Below are 17,544 nucleotides of genomic sequence, written 5' to 3'. Positions count from 1 at the left end.
CCCAAATGTGTGACTATAAAGAGAGTTGACTGTATTTATATAAAATTGTGAAATGTAGTACAAAATTAACACTTAACGTTAGTGAAAAGGGAGTATATAGATAATGAGTATGATATAACCTTCGTTGTATGTATGGTATAGTTTTTTATTTTATACAGTATAGTTCACTCTAATCTTTATATTTTAAATAGCTGAGTATATAGATAATGAGTATAATATAACCTTTGTTGTATGTATGGTATAGCAGTGTTGGGTTTTGGACTTGTCCAATTGGTTTTTTTAATTGGACAATTTTGGACTGTCCAAAACCAGTTTTGGACATAGTTTTGGACAGTTTAAAACTGCTCAAGAGTCCTAATATTTACTAACTGAAAACAACTGAAACTAAAAATAAAATAAAAATATAATGTTAAAATGTTAAAAAAGTAAATATTTAATATAAATTAAATAATAAAAATTAATGTAAAATCAAAATAATATTAAAAATTAACATTTAAAGATTTTTGAAGTAATTTAATAATTGAATTAAAATTAAAATTAGCCAAAATTAGTCATAATTCTGGCCAAAATTAAATTTTTTGTCATGTGATCTATCCAAAACCTGTCCAATGAAAAAAAAGGTTTTGGTTTTGGACAAGTTTTGGACAGGTTTTGGACAAATGTCCAAAACGTCCAATTGTCCAATTGCCCAACACTGTGGTATAGTGCTATACTCGATTTAGAAAAATAGTATGGATCCATGTAAATAGATGTGCATCATACAGTATTATACTGGCGATCGTACTTCAACCATCAACCACGTTTTCAAATTTTCAGATAATTGAGTTTCACAAACCATTATCAATCTTTTTTTTATTAGCTCATTTCCAAGTTTTGGTTAGATGCGCGTCAAGGCAGTAGTAAATGTTTTTTGGCTTACGTCCATTTCGTCAACTCTATCTGAGCTTTTTTCCATTCTTTAGATTTAGTTCTTAAATTTTCAACTACTTTAAATGTGTTTAGAAAACTATTCATTTGAGAATAATATTAACATCTAGATCTCTGTAATTTTTCACTTCCATTACTTCCATTGTTATTCATTATAAATAAACTTCATTACAAAATATAATTTTAAAATTAAACATCTTTACCAAATAATTTTATTGTTCTTTTTTTTATTAGCTTATCATTATTGAATAAATTTTCTTAGGGTTTATTTAGGTGCTTTAAGATGGAAATGTTATTTATTTACGTCCATTTCACCAATTCTATCTCTAAGTTTTTCTTTATTATTTAGTTTCAGTTGGGCTCTTCAAGGTAGTAAGTAATTTTTTATTTTTTCAAATTTTCATTTTATCATTATTTCTTTTTTTATTAGCCTATTGTTATTGAAATAAATTTTTTTTTAGGATTTATTTAGGCATTTTAAGGTAGTAGGTAAGTGTTTTTTATTTTATCCATTTCATCAATCCTTGTTTATAATTTTCCTTTCTTTTTTTAGAGCTTTAATTGATTAGACTTTTCCTCTAAAACATTTTTTGGAAAAGGCGTGAATTGATATTTCAGATCCGTACTTTGTACAAGCCAGCAGAAATTGATTGAAGAATAGCTTTTACTTGTTATAATTCTCAGGATCTTTAGATATCCAGACGGTATCTTGTTGGGAATTTTATCAACTTAAAAGACTACTCAAAATTGCTAAAAACACTCAAGAACTTAAATTGACTTTCACGGCAAAATTCCTCCAAAAAATTTCAGAGAGTTACAAACTTTAAAGGGTTTTATAAAATATTTACATAATACTAAAGCAGGATTTACACTTCCTTATCAACTCGACAATTTCAACATAATTATTTTATTGATGAGATTATTCGATCTATTGAGATGAGGTAGGAATCTTGCTTTAATATATTTGAATTTAGATTGTTTTTAATTTCATCTTTATTTTTTCATTTTTATCAACTTTAAATACTCCTTTCCCTCTTTTTAGGACTTTCCTTGTTGATTGGATTTTCTAAATAAAATCATCATTACATCCACATTATTCTGATTCAATTTCCATATAAGTAAGATCACGAGGAGGAGTAGGTATTTTATTTTGTCTTTGTTTTTTCATTTTCCCATTTCTTTTTAAGGAATTTGGCTGCGCTTTTCATGGTAGCAGATTAGACTAAAAGAAAATTGTACAGTAAAACCAATATTCCTTTGCAAAGTTTTAGTTTTTAACGTAAATGTAGAAATATATTTAAATGATATGAACATATTAAGTAGGTTATTATAATAGTTTTGTTTTAAAAATGGTAATGACGTTCAAATATATTTTTTATTTAATAAATAATAAATTTTTAATAAAATAAGTTTTTTTGTTATCAATATTAACTAAATTTAATTATGATTACATAAAGGGATTTTTGCACATGTGATTTTATTTCTGTTGATCTGTTTATTGTACAATTTTAATCCATATTGTGCAACAAAAATATGCGGATCACATAATAAGTCTGTGCGACTAGGTAGGGTCTGTGCGACATAATAATTTTTACATATATTCTAAAAAGAAGTTAACTAGTACCTCTATTTTTTTCCTGAATAAACATGAGAAAAATGTGAAAAGAGATGTCTAGTTATAACACAAAACCAACTCTAAAAGTAAATAATTATGGTAAAAGCATATGTTATGAAAGGCTAAGGACTTTGGAATTTCGAGATCTACAAGAACTAACTACCTTTGCAAGGCTCTCCTGGAGATCTCCACGTAAAAATAGACAAGATTCCACTCGCATGCGTTTTCAAAAGACTTTCTTGCATCGACAACAATACTAATTACGCCTCATACTTCCTTAACTTCGGCTTGGCGCTCTTTTTCTCAGCAAGATATAAAGCATGTAGAGGTACGTGGAAGTTCAGCCAACTTTTCGCAAAAAACTTTCTCGTAAAATAACGCAAAATAAGGTATGTATATGCCCTAAATTATATATGTATGGGAGCAAGTTTTTCTCACTATATTTCTTGAATTTAGGAAATTCACTACACAATGACTGATAACAATAGTATCGAAATCACTCTCAACTGCCTTATTGTTCCTGTAGGGAACCTTATTGGGGTCCTATGTAGTGAAGTAAATCAAGCGATTACAATTAAGACAAATCAACCGGTTAGTGCACTTGAAGAAGCAATTCAAGCCAGATTGGGGATAACTAACTCTCTAAGCATTCGTCAAATTAATCTTAGTAGCGTTTCTGAAAGGCCTATGCGATCGCAGACTTTGATTTCTGATTTTTTTAATCAACCACCTGAGGCAGAATTCTTCCATGTCACCGTATATTTCCGTTAATAATTTACAGTACCATGTAGTAATATAGTCGCAATTTTTAGTATTGTAGGCCAGATTCTGATAATGTTTTATTTCATAAATAAAGTATTATTTTATCGAACGTATATGAAAAATGGGTCACGTGTAATGATGCAATACCTGTGCTATATAAAAACCTATATTAACGCCTTTCCCGAACAGAATAAATTTTTATCTCACTCCGGAACATAACACTATTTTTTTGTCTGAGCCTATTTTCACTATAAAAGCACCATGTCTATTATCACTCTTAGTTGTTTGGTCGTGAGTGAAAACCCTTATGAAAATGCTTTCGCAGTTGAAATAGATATAACAAAGCTAGTTAGTTTTTTCAGGGATGTTATCAAGGAAAAAAATACACAAGCTTTTGCTAACGTTAACGCTAAAGATATTAAGTTATAGAAGGTCAACATTTTCCTCGAAGAAGAAAATGAAAAATTAACTGCCGTCAACACAAAAATAAACGTTAATATCAAGGACGAGCTTGGTGGTGTAGAACTTGAAGATTAGTAAACACTTACCGCAACAGTCGACCGAGCAGCATACATATAATAGTACAGCGTCCTGTTGAGACGAAAGAAGTTCACTGCACCGCAATGTATGGGCGTAAAAGTGCGAATTTTCAATGGATAGTGACCCGAGAAATGGTGACGTTGGAAGGTTTTAAGAGGAAGCTTTGTGAATATTTCACATTTTCGGATGGGACAAAAAACGAGCATATTGTAATAGGTCGTGTAGTAGGTGGTACCGGCTTGAAGAGAAAATTTTTGACAGGAAAAATGCATAAAAAATTAGACCAGGCAAGTTTGAGTTCCCAGAGTGCAAGTGACACGGTTGAGATTGTGGCAGAGCGTAAAGTTATTCAGTTTTCTGCTGATAAGGATTTATTAGATTATCTAATTGTGACCAAGGTGGATCTGGAAATAGTTGTGGATACGTGTAAGTATTATCAAGTTATTTAAGATATTCACGTGCCGATTCTACCAAATGTCTGATTAGTTAATTTCTGCATGGCTGTTTTATAACGCAACAACCTTTCTCTTCGTATACTTTTCCCAAAATAAAGGTTCTTTTCGGTTTGAAGGCTGATAGCTATGATCAATTACCATGTATTGAGAGATTGGAAGTTCAGCAACTCCGGAAGAGATCAGGAATAGTGTGATTGAGGATTTTTTAAGAATGCACAAAGCATCCCTACTCATCACTAGCGCGAATGAGGCTACCCACTGTGAATTTATTTCTGTGATTATATATGGGGTGGCGTCCATCTTCGATGGTACTGTAAAAGTTTATCCCCAGTATGAAGTCTCTGGAAGTCATGAAAAAGGACCCATAGATTGGGTGATCAAAATGGGGGATACAATTATTTCTGTAACTGAAGCAAAACGAGAAGATATTAACCAAGGTGTTGCAGGACCCCGAAAAATACATAAAAAGGTCACATTTGAGTTTGCTTAAAAAGAACCTAAATTTTCATGAAAATCTTGCCTTTTTTAGATAGTGCCGGCCTAAATTTTATTGTCCGTTTTGTTACTGACCAGCATTATCATAATTCCGGCCCTGAAAAGTTGCTTATTTTAGGCCAAAATCTTGCCGATCATTTATGACCTCCATATGTATTTTTCGGGGTCCTGGTGTTGCCCAGAGTACCAAGCACATGCATCTTTGCAATGCAATTGCAAAAAACGTACTTATGATGATGCTAATTTGTATGAAGGTGCAATGTACTGCATTGTCTCAACAGGTATGCTTGTAAAACAAGTTCGAAAAATATGACCTGAATTACTACTTGATCAAAATCAATGCAATTATTACTAACTCTTTTATTTGATATCCAATTTCAGGTGTTGACTGGGTAATAACAAAAGTTCAAAGTGGTATTGGAGATGGGAATGATAATGGTGATGGGAATCCGGTCGAAGTTTTTTTGTGTTCGCCTACGCCTACACCTCTACCTACAACTACCCATCATTATCTCGCGATGACCTAGTTGGACCTATTGAGAAATTATTTGGGCAAATCAAATGGGTTTTTGATCAGCAAAAATCATCATTGGTCGATGGAAAGCGGGTAAAAACAGAATAACAAGATAGAGTATTAGCATAGACGTCATGTATCACGGGGTAAGTCCCGATCTTTTTCGCATGTAATAATAAAAAATTTTCTTGGCAAAAGTGATCGGCATGAACAATTGTTCACGCGCACGTGATTTTTATAGAAATTTTAGGTTATGAAATACCGTGACAAAATGTCACAATCAAGTCGATATGGATAATAACAGATGTGGAAAAATGGTATTTCATGGAATGTACGCTAGACAACGAAAGGAGACCATTGTTCAAGTTGTCGAAGTCCTTATTTGTTGTGTATGAAGATGAATGAGGTTATGAAAGAGAAGATGGAGAGTCCTTGGCCGTATTATTTGGTTGTTATACAAATGACACTAATCGTGACAAAATTCATAACTACCGCGTGATATCATGCTTGAGACTACATATAGATTTGCTGACAAGAAAAGAGCTTCGGTAAAAATATTCAGGTGGATATCTGAGAAACGTTCATTCTTAGTTCCGAATTTTGACCTGAATATTCACGTGATTTTTTGATCGTGAAGATTCTTCACGGTTGCACCCATGATGTAATAATGCGAATACATGTTCGATAAGCTAACTTCTATTTATTTTTCCCGAATGTGTGAAAGTTAGAGAACCTTGTAGTTAGAAGTATTAGCGAAATTTACAATAAATGTAGGGGCAAAAAAATAATATGGTGCTAAGACTCGCATTAAATGGCCTAGGATCTGCGTACTCCCTCCCTCTTTGATAGCATCATATATTTCATTCGCTTCTCTAAAAAATCATTAATAAAGTTTTCGCTTTATTCTAGCTGTGTGATTTGCAAAATAAAACTTTTTATTTTTTTTGTGATATAATAGAGATATCTATATAATCAACTTAAAATACAAAAAAAGGCAAGTATAGCTATAATTAAAGTTCTAATTCTAGCTCTGACTCTAGTTCTGGCTTACAATCACCTTACAAATTTAACTTTATGTCATCACAATCTTTACGTTTGATAATAACTGTTTTGTAATCATCCGAATAGAGTACATACCAAAAGTTTTTTTTAGGCATTATTACTTGTTTTGTATTACGCCGGAAATCAAGAATCGCCCATTGCTTAAGTGGAATTTCAGCGTATATACCGTCACTTTCAAATCTTTTAGCATGCTCTTTCAACTTCTCACCCTCACGGGTCAGTTCAACCCCCCAGCAATGTCCATTATCTACATAAAAATCAAGAAATCCTACTGAACCAAATGATCCACCAACATCAGAACTCACTGATGCATTCTCAGGAATTACCGTTTTAGCAGTACGGAACCATTCCATTTGCCAAGTTCTTTCGTATAAATATGACCCTTTTCCAAGCGATTCTTTTAAAGTAGATGAGCTCATCCGCTCAATGGTTCGTAACAAAAACTCATCAAATGTGCTTGAAGGTGATTGATTAACATTCAAAGGTGCTTTGAACAAATAGTTGCTTAAAACAGATCGCATTATGGGAGCAGAAAATGTTAATCGTTCATCATTAGTGTTAATTGTAGTTATGAGGCCCATTTTAATAAATTTCTTAATAACAGGATCTAATAAGCTACCAGAAAAGGGAGTGTTTGGTTGTAATAACTTACTGCGAATAAATTCTGCTTCTGGCTTATTCACTTTCCAATCACGGGTCCAATAAAAAGCGCGGGCACATCCAATCATACCATTAAACAAAAGGGTGGAAGCAAGATATTGTAGCATTTCCACTGTTTTTCCATTTTCACGAAATTGATCGCGTAATACTCTTAAAACAAACCGGCACAAACCAACATGTCCAGCAGTTAGATTATATAATGCCCTTCGAACAGGGTCAGGAATGATAAAGTTCATGCTTCCCAAAGTAACATGCCTCTGAATAAATTTTGTTACAAGTTGCGAGAATTCTTCCCACGTTAGAAGCAGGACACTTAGACTAAGTGTATAATGGAGATCAAGAGGTGTTGATATAGTTTCAACATTTGGATGATATACACCAAGTAAAACAATATGAATATCTCGAGTATTTGATTCACTTGACAAAATAGTCTTTAATGAGCCCCAAAAGAATGGTGCACCATTACCATAGATAACCTGTATTTCATCAATGATAACATAAATTTCCTCTTTACACTCGCTAATTTCTGTCCAGCTACGACCAATCATCTTCTTCCAGTAATTATCAAATTTGTTACTATTATATATTTCGTCTTTACCGCACATGCCAGCAAGATTAATGTATACGCCATCACTAAGACTTTCAAAAAAGTCTCGAAGCGTCTGACCGACAGTACTTTTTCCGGAAGACGGCGGACTACGCAAAAAGACAACCCGATGCTTTCGCACAAAATCAACGATCGACTTTAACCTATCTGGTGATATAACCATAAGATTGTCGCGTCCTTCATCTGATTCTTCGGGATCTTTAAATAATTTATAAATAGAAAAAAAGTTAATTTTAAAAAAACAAGATTACAAGTCAATGTCCAGTATATATTACATACATGTTGATTTCCCTTTTTTTCGAGTTCCACTTTCTTCATCACAATAATCCAAATCCAATTGTCTCTTCCCTGATCGAATAAAAAAATATGTGAGATAACGCGAATTTCTTGTTCGAGAGGTAAACCATTGGGAGACACTTACCAGTGGTGGCGGGCTGGGGCGGTTGCACGAGGATGTGGATTGAGGATGTTGGTAAGTTTTTTAAATATTTTGAAATTTCGTCTCCTGGTAACATTTTCTCTCCTTTAAGATCTTTTTCAATGTTAATTGTACCAAACGCGTTATCAAGCATCTTCAGCTTATCGTTTTCACAGTCGAAAGGAATATCGACTTTCCATAATTTGAGATCGCTTCTGTCAATACTGGAAAGGGTGTTCTTCTTCATCTCATATATAGTATTCCTGAGTATCATAACGCGTTGTGAGGAATCGAACTCAACATAATCAAGTTCCTCTTTAGCGGGAACTTTACCTAGAACGAGATAATATGCCATGGTATACCTGCAAACGCGAAAATTGAGAGTTAAAAACAAGGTTCTAAAAAATAATTTTTCAGTATAACACGAGTAAAAGACTTTTTGGATACAATGTTAGACCTAGCAGGTAGGGAATTTTCCTCGAATTTAGTTTGTACCCGGAACGGCGAAAGTACTCGAGATAGCGAAGAATAGTTCGACATTTTGATTATTTATCATATATATATATGTTTCCATAAACGGTTGACTAATTACTACGAACTGTGAGTCAGTAATTACTACGAACTGAGTCAGCGATGTGTCAGGATCAAAAATACAAAATAATTCCCAGCTATCAAAGACATTACGCAGTTATGACTGTACATTTGCAAGGAAGCGACTCTGAGCTTGCAGAGCTAATGCCTATTTTTTTTTGTTCTGAAATTTCGAGGGCCTTATTGGGTGGAGAACATAAACTTTTGGTGAGTTTTATACTAAGGTTAATTTATTTCTGACTCTGCTAACTGGCGACCACTTTATTCGATTCAGAATATCGATGTTGGGACAAATGAAAATCGATTATAGTTAATGTAGTATATAGATAGATAATATAGTTATTGAGTATGATATATACCTCCGATGGTGTATAGTATAGTGTAAAAAAACTATACTGTATAGATAAAAGCTATACTGTATAAAATAAAAAACTATACTGTATAGATAAAAATTATACTGTATGGATAAAAAATTATACTGTATAGATAAAAACTATACTGTATAGATTTTTGTCAACTATACTATACAACATCGGAAGTATATATCATACTCAATATCGTTTAACCGATATAGATAGCTTAGATAGCTTAGATGAACGAAACACCTGCAGGCATTAGTATAGAGACTCTATTTCACATTGTAAACCAATATGTATTTTTTTTACATCAATAAATCAATAATTCCAATTGTGGCATTTTGTCACAGTTTTTTTTATCTATGCTAACGAAGTTTTGAATTAATCTGTTTTATATAAAAAATTATTATCGAACATGCAATCCACTGATTCATTGAGAGAATTAAATGCCAAGCTCTTAGCCGAGATTGCCGAACTTAGGAAGGAGAATGCTGAGATTTCCGAACTTAGAGAGAAGTTGCTAAAATTTGCTGAGGTTGAGGTTGAGAATGTAAGGCTGAAGCAAATTATTGAAAAGAATGCAAGGCGTGATGCTGAGAATGTTGAACTCAAGTCTAGAGTCAGAGAGCTTGAAGCTAGACTTGCATTATTAGAACAGGGTTCAGCAGTGGATAAGATGGTGTTGTCATTTGGTCAGACACAAAATGGTGACGAAGCGATGCCAACTGTTGACGTACCCGATTCTGTAATAGACTAGCTCAATAATAAAGTAGGACGAGCACCTAGTGATCTTGATGGTAATGATGAGGAAGTGGTCAATTTCTTGGATGAGGCATATAAGAAAAGCATTAGTAATGAGATTAGAGAGAGGAGGCGGGAAAAGAAGCAGAAAGATCAAGAGGCACTCGTAATTTCTCAGAACGTGACTAAAATCCCTGAGGTTACGGACATGTTAACTTCAGAGCAAGATGAGCAAGACTTATCACAATCTTATGAGGCTAGTTCTGAGAGCATAAGATCCGCATTTTGCATCTTATCAAAGCAACCGCAAGTTAATGCATCCAAATTAACATGTAATCTTGAAAACCGTGAAGATTCTTCACGATCAGAGTTATGTGACATGGAGAAACTTAAATCCGATTTGCATAATGAAGTTATTGCCAAGTTGGATAAAAATATAATTGTGGAACAGGAGTTAAAGCAACAGTTATTAACACCTGCACATACATCTACATCAGATCAAACTTTAGAAGAACAGGATCCATCTTCAGATACCGCACAAAATATAGTTTGCATGTTCAGGAAAGCTAATAAGCTTGGTCAAGAAGCAATTTTATACTGGTGCTACTTTATAGAAAAATATGACAAAAGGATTGATAACCTTGTTGTTGGTGGAGTTAAGAAAAAAACTGCAACATCTATGGTATATCAAGAAATCAAACAGCTTTTACCTGATATAACAGATGTGAATTTGCGACAAAAAATTCTTAGAGCTAGAAAATTATATAAGTTATTCAATACATTAGGAATAGAGAAAATTAAACAGGTCTCTTATAGTGCAGATGTTTATTTCGGCTCCATTCTTGCACCAAATACAAAATATTATAAATCATGTGAGTTCGAGTGATAAGTTCTTTTTCCAATGAAACCATGAAGATTCTTCGCTGATCAAATCAATATGACTTCAAAAATTAATCGCTAATGCATATATTCCTCTAAAAGCTAAGGTAAGTACATCAGAAAATGTATTATCTGCATTCCAATCTAATCCAACTTATGACTACACCTATTTTCGCAACAAGACGTTAGACCAATATCCTACTTTATATAGAGAATTTAGTAGCGAAAATTTTGATTATTATGGCATTACCGATGAGACATCATGCGAGGATTATATCTGCCCATTATGCAAATTAGGTCATGATGATAAAGAAATAGAAGGTAGATATAAAACTGGTTCCTATTTTAAATGTGAACAGCGCAAAATTGAGATAGTTGCATAGTCTCATTGCTTTACAATAGCTCAAGAATTTTCGGGTAAAATCTTTTTTTTCGAACAAATAGGTCTATATGAAAAAAAAGAAATTTAAATTGACTTGCAACCATATAAATTAAGATATATCCAAGACTAATAAAATACTAACCTCTGAATATCTGGATTGGCATGCCAAATTAAGTGAGTTACCAACACTGGTCAGAATAGTCCATTTCGGCAAAATTTTAAATTGCTGAATGTTAGACGAAATTCAGTCTGACATTAGCCGATCAGTACCAAAAAAATCAGCAACTAATTTTATGGATGATTTGCACCGTAACGCCTGCCACTCGCAATTAGAAATTGGCAAAGTTTTGGAATTAGTTAAAAAAATCGGCTGTACATATCAATAAAATTCGAACCTGCCATGCAAATGAAATTCGTCATAAATAATCAACTATTCGTTTAAAAATCGATATTGATTTAATTTGCCGATTTGCAAAAATAAATAAAATCGACCATAATAATTTTAACGAAATTTAGCAAATTTAAGTTTTAAAACTGATTTTATTTTGATTGATTTACCAATTATTTTAATTAAATCAATTAAATCACAAAAATTTCTTACAAAAATAATACTAAAATAATACGAAAATAATAAAAATTTCCTACAACAATAATACTAAAATAATACGAAAATAATACTAAAATAATAAAAATTTCCTACAAAAATAATACGAAAATAATATGAAAATAACACTAAAATAATAAAAATTTTCTACAAAAATAATACTAAAATAATACGAAAATAATAAAAATTTTCTACAACAATAATACTAAAATAATACGAAAATAATATTAAAATAATAAAAATTTCCTACGAAAATAATACGAAAATAATATGAAAATAACACTAAAATAATAAAAATTTTTTACGAAAATAATACTAAAATAATACAAAAATAATAAAAATTTCTTACAACAATAATACAAAAATAATACGTAAATAATACATAAACAATATGAAAATAATACGAAATAATACTAAATTAATAAAAATTTCCTACGAAAATAATACTAAAATAATACGAAAATAATAAAAATTTCCTACAATAATAATACAAAAATAATACGTAAATAATACATAAACAATACGAAAATAATATGAAATAATACTAAATTAATAAAAATTTCCTACGAAAATAAAAAAATTCAATCCACAATTCCACAAAAAATCCCATAATTTTCAAAAAAAATCCAAAAAAAACTGACGAATTCACAATCTAAAATTTGAAAATAAAAGTTAGTATAATAAAAACTCAAACAAAAATTAAAGTACAAATTTATACCATTTGTCTGTTTCATCTTCTGTTTCTAGCGATTCTTCCACTCCCATTGGTTCCGATTCTTCCATTCCCATTGGTTCCAATTCTTTTATTCCCGTTAGTTCTGAATCTTCTATTACCACTATTTCATCCATCTCGGCCAACACTTCCGCATCTTCCGCTATTATTAGATTCTCCATCATTTGAATCGGCGTCTCCGGCTCAGAAAAGTTGGTATCGGCCAGCGTATTCTGCTCCACATAGGTCCAATTTGAAGCACCTCATGGATGACGAGAGACAATATTATATATATCATCATCATAATTTCGTGTTCGTATCAATTGTGCAGATTGAAGAGAGAAAGCGTGTTGGTCCAGGACATTTAGTAATAAATCCATTAACTATTATTAGAAAAAAAATCAATCCTATTACGAAAAAAATAAAACAAATAAAAAATAAAAAATAAAAAATGCGACAAATAAGTTATCGAACCTCTTCAGATCTCCAAGATGGATTATAAACATTGATATGTCTTTTACCGTCTGGTTGCTCCTCATCTGATTCAGAATACTCTGGAGAGTGATATCGGTTGTCATTTAAAACATTCAAAAGTTCTTTTCGATCATAATTCTCCAGTTTTTCGTCATTCTTGTCGAAAAGTGATTTTGCGCCTTTAACTCGACATGCCTTTTTCTATATTTAAAGTTTCGACGGATGATGAGATTTTTTTTTTGAAATAATAAAGAAATTATTTACCTCATTTAACCGATTATTTCGATGTAGACGGTGATTATCTTTGTCTAAAGTGTCGCATTGTTTATATAACAAGCGCACTCTGCAATATTTATGTAAAGCGGAGAGCCAAGACTTGACTTGCCTGTATCGTGGAGTATACCTTGGCTTCATCGCTTCAATTAGTCAAGGTATAACTTGTCGAAGAATTTTATCATTCGACTCACTGGTAAACTTTTCATTGTATTTTAATTCTAGTTCAATCAGAAAAGTTTTTAGAATCATCTTCATCTCGGCCTAAATTGTACAAAATATCAGTTTAGCGAGCGTTAAAAGCATACATTGAAAGAGGATTTTTGGACGAACTAAAGCTTCTTCTTCATCTACTTCCATTTCATCTTCAGAATCGCGCACAAGATTTTTTTCTTTCTTACGCTTTGTTGGTCATTGATCCTCTTCAAATTCGATATCTTGAAGGTCAGATGAATATCAGTGACGCAAGCTGTCATTTTCCTGACTAAGTATATTATTATACGATTGTAATTGGCCAACGTCTAGCCATAGGTCACGCAACTCACCATTTGCATTATCGAGTTACTGATTTAATTCATCGATTCTTCCCTGTAAGTAAACATTTTCTTCTCAGAGATCATACGTTTCTAAAAAAACGTTAAAGTCGACCAGAACTCTAAAATGAATACAAAAGTCAATTGTAGCTCACCATTTACATCTCTAGTCCAATTACTACTAAAAGGTTCACGTATAATTGGCGCTAATTCTCTCCTATATAATTTGGCGGTGCGTACATTGCTCCTATACGGTTCAGCGATGTGTACATTGCTCCTATACGGTTCGGCTGTGCGTGTAATGGACATTAATTCGCTATGTATGATTACATTACGAATTGGTGGTACCATCCTGCTTTGTTGCGAGTACAAGCTGGATGGTACCACTAAGCGAAATGGCCCATTATCTTCTGAAACTTTTGGTATCGACATTTGTTTTTGAGTTTTGGTAGAACCAGAACCGGAAGCTGCGGATTTCTGTTTTGACGTTTGTTTTTGAGTTTTGGTAGAACTGAAACCGGAAGCTGCGGATTTCTGTTTCGATGCTTGTTTTTAAGTTTTGATAAAACTGGAACCGGAAGCTGCAGATTTATTTCGACGCTTGTTTTTGAGTTTTGATAGAACCAGAACCGGAAGCTGCGGATTGTTGTTTTGATATTGACGTTTGTTTGGGAGAATCAGAACTTACAAATTCCTGTGAAGAAGTTTGTTTGTGAGACTCTTGTCGACTTTTTTCGACACTTTTTTTTCCAGATCATTTCATTTCTTATAGAAATTTTAATAAACAGAAGAATAGTAAAATTAGTAAATAAAGTAGAACTTTCTTTCAAAATGACGAAAAATATTGTTTGATTTATATAAAAGTTACGTTTGATGATCAATATAAAAATGTATTGCAGATTTTATAAAAATTTTATAAAAATTACGAGAATTGTTTATCGAAAAAATAAAATTATTTTTGCGAAAAAAATTTGATTGATGGCTTTATAAATTCAAAATTCAAAATAAGCTTTTCTGGAAAAAAGTCTATTTGATAAAAATAAAACCGAAATTTGATTTAAAAGTTAATTAATCGTTAAAAAAAGTTTAATCAAAATTAGACTTTTATTACTTTTATCAAATCAATTACTAACAGATCAAATTTAACCAAAATTTTCAAACTAAAAAAAATTCTCATGATTGAAAATTTAATTAATCGAAATCTCGAAATTAAACTTTTATTAAATCAATTACTAACAGATTAAATTTAACCGAAATTTTCAAATTAAAAAAATTCTCATGATTGAAAATTTAATTAATCGAAATCTCGAAATTAAACTTTTATTAAATCAATTACTAACGGATCAAATTTAATCGAAATTTTCAAATTAAAAAAAAAAATTCCATAAAATTTTAATTTTCAAGAGAAAAATTGACTTCATTTGTCAAAGTTTCGTTAAATTTTGAAGTACATATTAATTATAACCGATTCTTTATCAAATTTTATAAAATATGACGAGAAGAAGATCGATTAATCAAATTATGAGTTCGGAAAGGATAGCAAACTGACTATCTTCTAGAAGGTTTAGCAAAAAAAGAACCAAAGTCCCTTGTTATTGTGACAAATGTAATGGAAAACTGGTTATAACACGAACCAAAATACTTCACGAAGCGGCAGAAAACACAACTGACTCGAATCTTAATAGTAGTTTGGTTTCATTGTTACTAATTAATCAAGAAGAGAATTCGACAATAACTTCGTTAGAAGAAAATCCGATAAATGAAGATATTTTGGTACCTCCATTAAATGAAGAGATTTCGGTAATAACTCCTTTAGAAGAAGATTCAACAACAATTCCATTAAATGAAAAAGATAATTCAACAACTCCAGAATACAACGAAAATGAATATATTTTTTTACCTTGAAGACGTACGAAGTACGCAAACAAATTACAAATTATCTGAACATTCAGGAACAGAAGATTTGAGCAATTCTGATTATGAACAACATACTGATACTTCTTCTTCTGATGGCAATGAGTCGATGATGAAACTTTTGACCGATACTTTTGAAAATTATTCACCGCCAGATTTTAAATTATATCAAGAGGAAGAAAAAACGACAATCGATGATAAATTTTCATGGATTTTATTGTGGATAATGACCTTTCGAAAAAAGTTCAATCTCCCTGAAACAGCGACCGAATCTCAACTAAAATTCATGAAAATAGTGTTAAAAGAAATCAGTGGAGACATTTACGATAGCTTTCCTGACTTTCTATATCTGGCAAGAATTCAACTTGGCCTGAAAGATCATTTCCATAGTTTCGTGCCATGTCTGAAATGTCATAAATTATATAATAAGACAGACATGGACGAAATTCAAAAAAATGACAGTATCGGTATCATAAGATGCACACCGGTCAAATGATGAGGTATCAGTCAGATTTCATATACCTGATATCTGTACAATATATCATGTATAGTGGTCTGATATGTCAACGATTTGCTATACCGATATCTCACCTATGTCTGGAACAAATAGGTTACATAAAAGTTACATATCGGGTTGTTGCATATCATACTCATATCGTATAAATTTCATAATCATATCGGTATCTTGATATTTCAATGATATTTATATTATCAAAACCCAGTAAGAAAAATCGCATACTGAAAATATACTGAAAATATACTGAATTTTAAGAATATTTAACTATATAATCATGTATATTATAAGTATAAATTAAATATAATTTTAGTATATTTTATGTAAGATATTTATATCCATAAATAATGCTAAAATTATGTTTAAATATACTGTATTTAATATGTAAAAAGCTCATAAAACACCCTTAAATTTTGCCTCTTTAAGTATATTTTAAGTGCAAATTTTATGTCATTAATTTCTACTTAATTTCAGGATAATTTTATTTCGTGTTATTATATATATTTAAGTATATTTAAAGCCCATTTTCAGTGTATTATAAATATGATTCAATTGTATTTTGCATATATTTTAATAATATTTCAATTAGAAATAACATATATTTTTAGTAGTTTTAAAGGTCAATTTAGTTCAAATAAAATAATATTTTATGTATCTTTTAATTAAAAATAGCATACATTTTTACTTGCATTAAAGATTATTTTAATTACATTTTTACATTTGATAATAATGATATTTTTAGTATATAAATACAATATCGATATGGTTTGATTATATTTTAATAATAATTCGTGTACATTTTAAAGGCTATGCTAATAACCAATGATACAAATAATTTCTATAGTAAAGTAAAATGTTTAATTTCATATTTCTGAAACTATATAAAACGAAAATAAATAAAGAATAAAATAAATAAAGAAAAGAAGATACAGTTAGGAAAACTTATTTTTCATACCCATTACACAATAACTCGAGACCCATTTAATTTAATGTATTTATTAAAGAGGGAAAAAGTTATATTAGTAATTTAGTTATTTAATTTTAAATCCAATACAATAAAGTTTGATGCATATGTTTAATAAACATAATTTTTAAGTAAAAAATACTTATACACGTCTCACAATTAACACCCCGACACGGACCTATTTAATTTAATGTACTTGTTAAAGAGGGGAAAAAGTTATATTAGTAATTTAGTTATTTAATTTTAAATCCAATACAATAAAGTTTGATGCATACCTGTTTAATAAACATAATTTTTAAGTAAAAAATACTTATACACGTCTACAATTAACACCTCGACACAGACCTATTTAATTTAATGTACTTGTTAAAGAGGGGAAAAAGGTATATTAGTAATTTAATTATTTAATTTTAAATCCAATACAATAAAGTTTGATGCATACCTGTTAATAAACATAAAAAAATACTTATACGACGTCACATTCTACAGTTAACGACTACAGCGGCTACATTAAAATAGAAAAAATAAAAGAATCAGTTAATATTAATTTCA

At 30.9% G+C, this 17,544-nt stretch overlaps 7 protein-coding genes across 7 annotated transcripts; 5 read left to right on the top strand and 2 right to left on the bottom strand.

Moving 5' to 3' along the window:
- Nucleotides 1-2,595: 2,595 nt before the first annotated feature.
- On the top strand, nucleotides 2,596-2,802 carry OCT59_016773 (uncharacterized protein; the record flags this gene model as incomplete). Its single annotated transcript, XM_066145908.1, has 1 exon — nucleotides 2,596-2,802. One exon carries the CDS (start codon nucleotides 2,596-2,598, stop codon nucleotides 2,800-2,802), a length of 207 nt encoding a protein of 68 aa, XP_066003645.1.
- Nucleotides 2,803-3,013: 211 nt separating this feature from the next.
- OCT59_016772 (uncharacterized protein) lies at nucleotides 3,014-3,313 on the top strand (the record flags this gene model as incomplete). Its single annotated transcript, XM_066145907.1, has 1 exon — nucleotides 3,014-3,313. The coding sequence occupies one exon, from the start codon at nucleotides 3,014-3,016 to the stop codon at nucleotides 3,311-3,313; it is 300 nt and encodes a 99-aa protein (XP_066003644.1).
- Nucleotides 3,314-3,927: 614 nt separating this feature from the next.
- OCT59_016771 (uncharacterized protein) lies at nucleotides 3,928-5,321 on the top strand (the record flags this gene model as incomplete). The annotated part of the gene is made up of 4 exons (XM_066145906.1): nucleotides 3,928-4,270; nucleotides 4,464-4,736; nucleotides 4,977-5,075; nucleotides 5,176-5,321. The coding sequence occupies 4 exons, from the start codon at nucleotides 3,928-3,930 to the stop codon at nucleotides 5,319-5,321; spliced, it is 861 nt and encodes a 286-aa protein (XP_066003643.1).
- Nucleotides 5,322-6,219: 898 nt separating this feature from the next.
- Nucleotides 6,220-8,867, bottom strand: OCT59_016770 (uncharacterized protein). Its single transcript, XM_066145905.1, has 4 exons — nucleotides 8,513-8,867; nucleotides 8,059-8,417; nucleotides 7,917-7,985; nucleotides 6,220-7,835 (listed from the first exon to the last, which is right to left on the bottom strand). The coding sequence occupies exons 1-4, from the start codon at nucleotides 8,593-8,595 to the stop codon at nucleotides 6,367-6,369; spliced, it is 1,980 nt and encodes a 659-aa protein (XP_066003642.1). The 5' UTR covers nucleotides 8,596-8,867; the 3' UTR covers nucleotides 6,220-6,366.
- A 550-nt stretch (nucleotides 8,868-9,417) lies between these two features.
- On the top strand, nucleotides 9,418-11,005 carry OCT59_016769 (uncharacterized protein; the record flags this gene model as incomplete). Its single annotated transcript, XM_066145904.1, has 3 exons — nucleotides 9,418-9,709; nucleotides 9,773-10,615; nucleotides 10,725-11,005. 3 exons carry the CDS (start codon nucleotides 9,418-9,420, stop codon nucleotides 11,003-11,005), a joined length of 1,416 nt encoding a protein of 471 aa, XP_066003641.1.
- A 2,688-nt stretch (nucleotides 11,006-13,693) lies between these two features.
- Nucleotides 13,694-14,032, bottom strand: OCT59_016768 (uncharacterized protein; the record flags this gene model as incomplete). The annotated part of the gene is made up of 1 exon (XM_066145903.1): nucleotides 13,694-14,032. The coding sequence occupies one exon, from the start codon at nucleotides 14,030-14,032 to the stop codon at nucleotides 13,694-13,696; it is 339 nt and encodes a 112-aa protein (XP_066003640.1).
- A 1,059-nt stretch (nucleotides 14,033-15,091) lies between these two features.
- Nucleotides 15,092-15,505, top strand: OCT59_016767 (uncharacterized protein; the record flags this gene model as incomplete). Its single annotated transcript, XM_066145902.1, has 2 exons — nucleotides 15,092-15,125; nucleotides 15,252-15,505. The coding sequence occupies 2 exons, from the start codon at nucleotides 15,092-15,094 to the stop codon at nucleotides 15,503-15,505; spliced, it is 288 nt and encodes a 95-aa protein (XP_066003639.1).
- Between the last annotated feature and the right edge of the window lie 2,039 nt (nucleotides 15,506-17,544).

This window comes from Rhizophagus irregularis, chromosome 25 (genome assembly GCF_026210795.1).
Source record: "Rhizophagus irregularis chromosome 25, complete sequence".
Lineage (NCBI taxonomy): Eukaryota > Fungi > Glomeromycota > Glomeromycetes > Glomerales > Glomeraceae > Rhizophagus > Rhizophagus irregularis.
The sequence above is the reverse complement of the archived record's forward strand: the minus strand, read 5'-3'. Positions and strand labels throughout refer to the sequence as shown.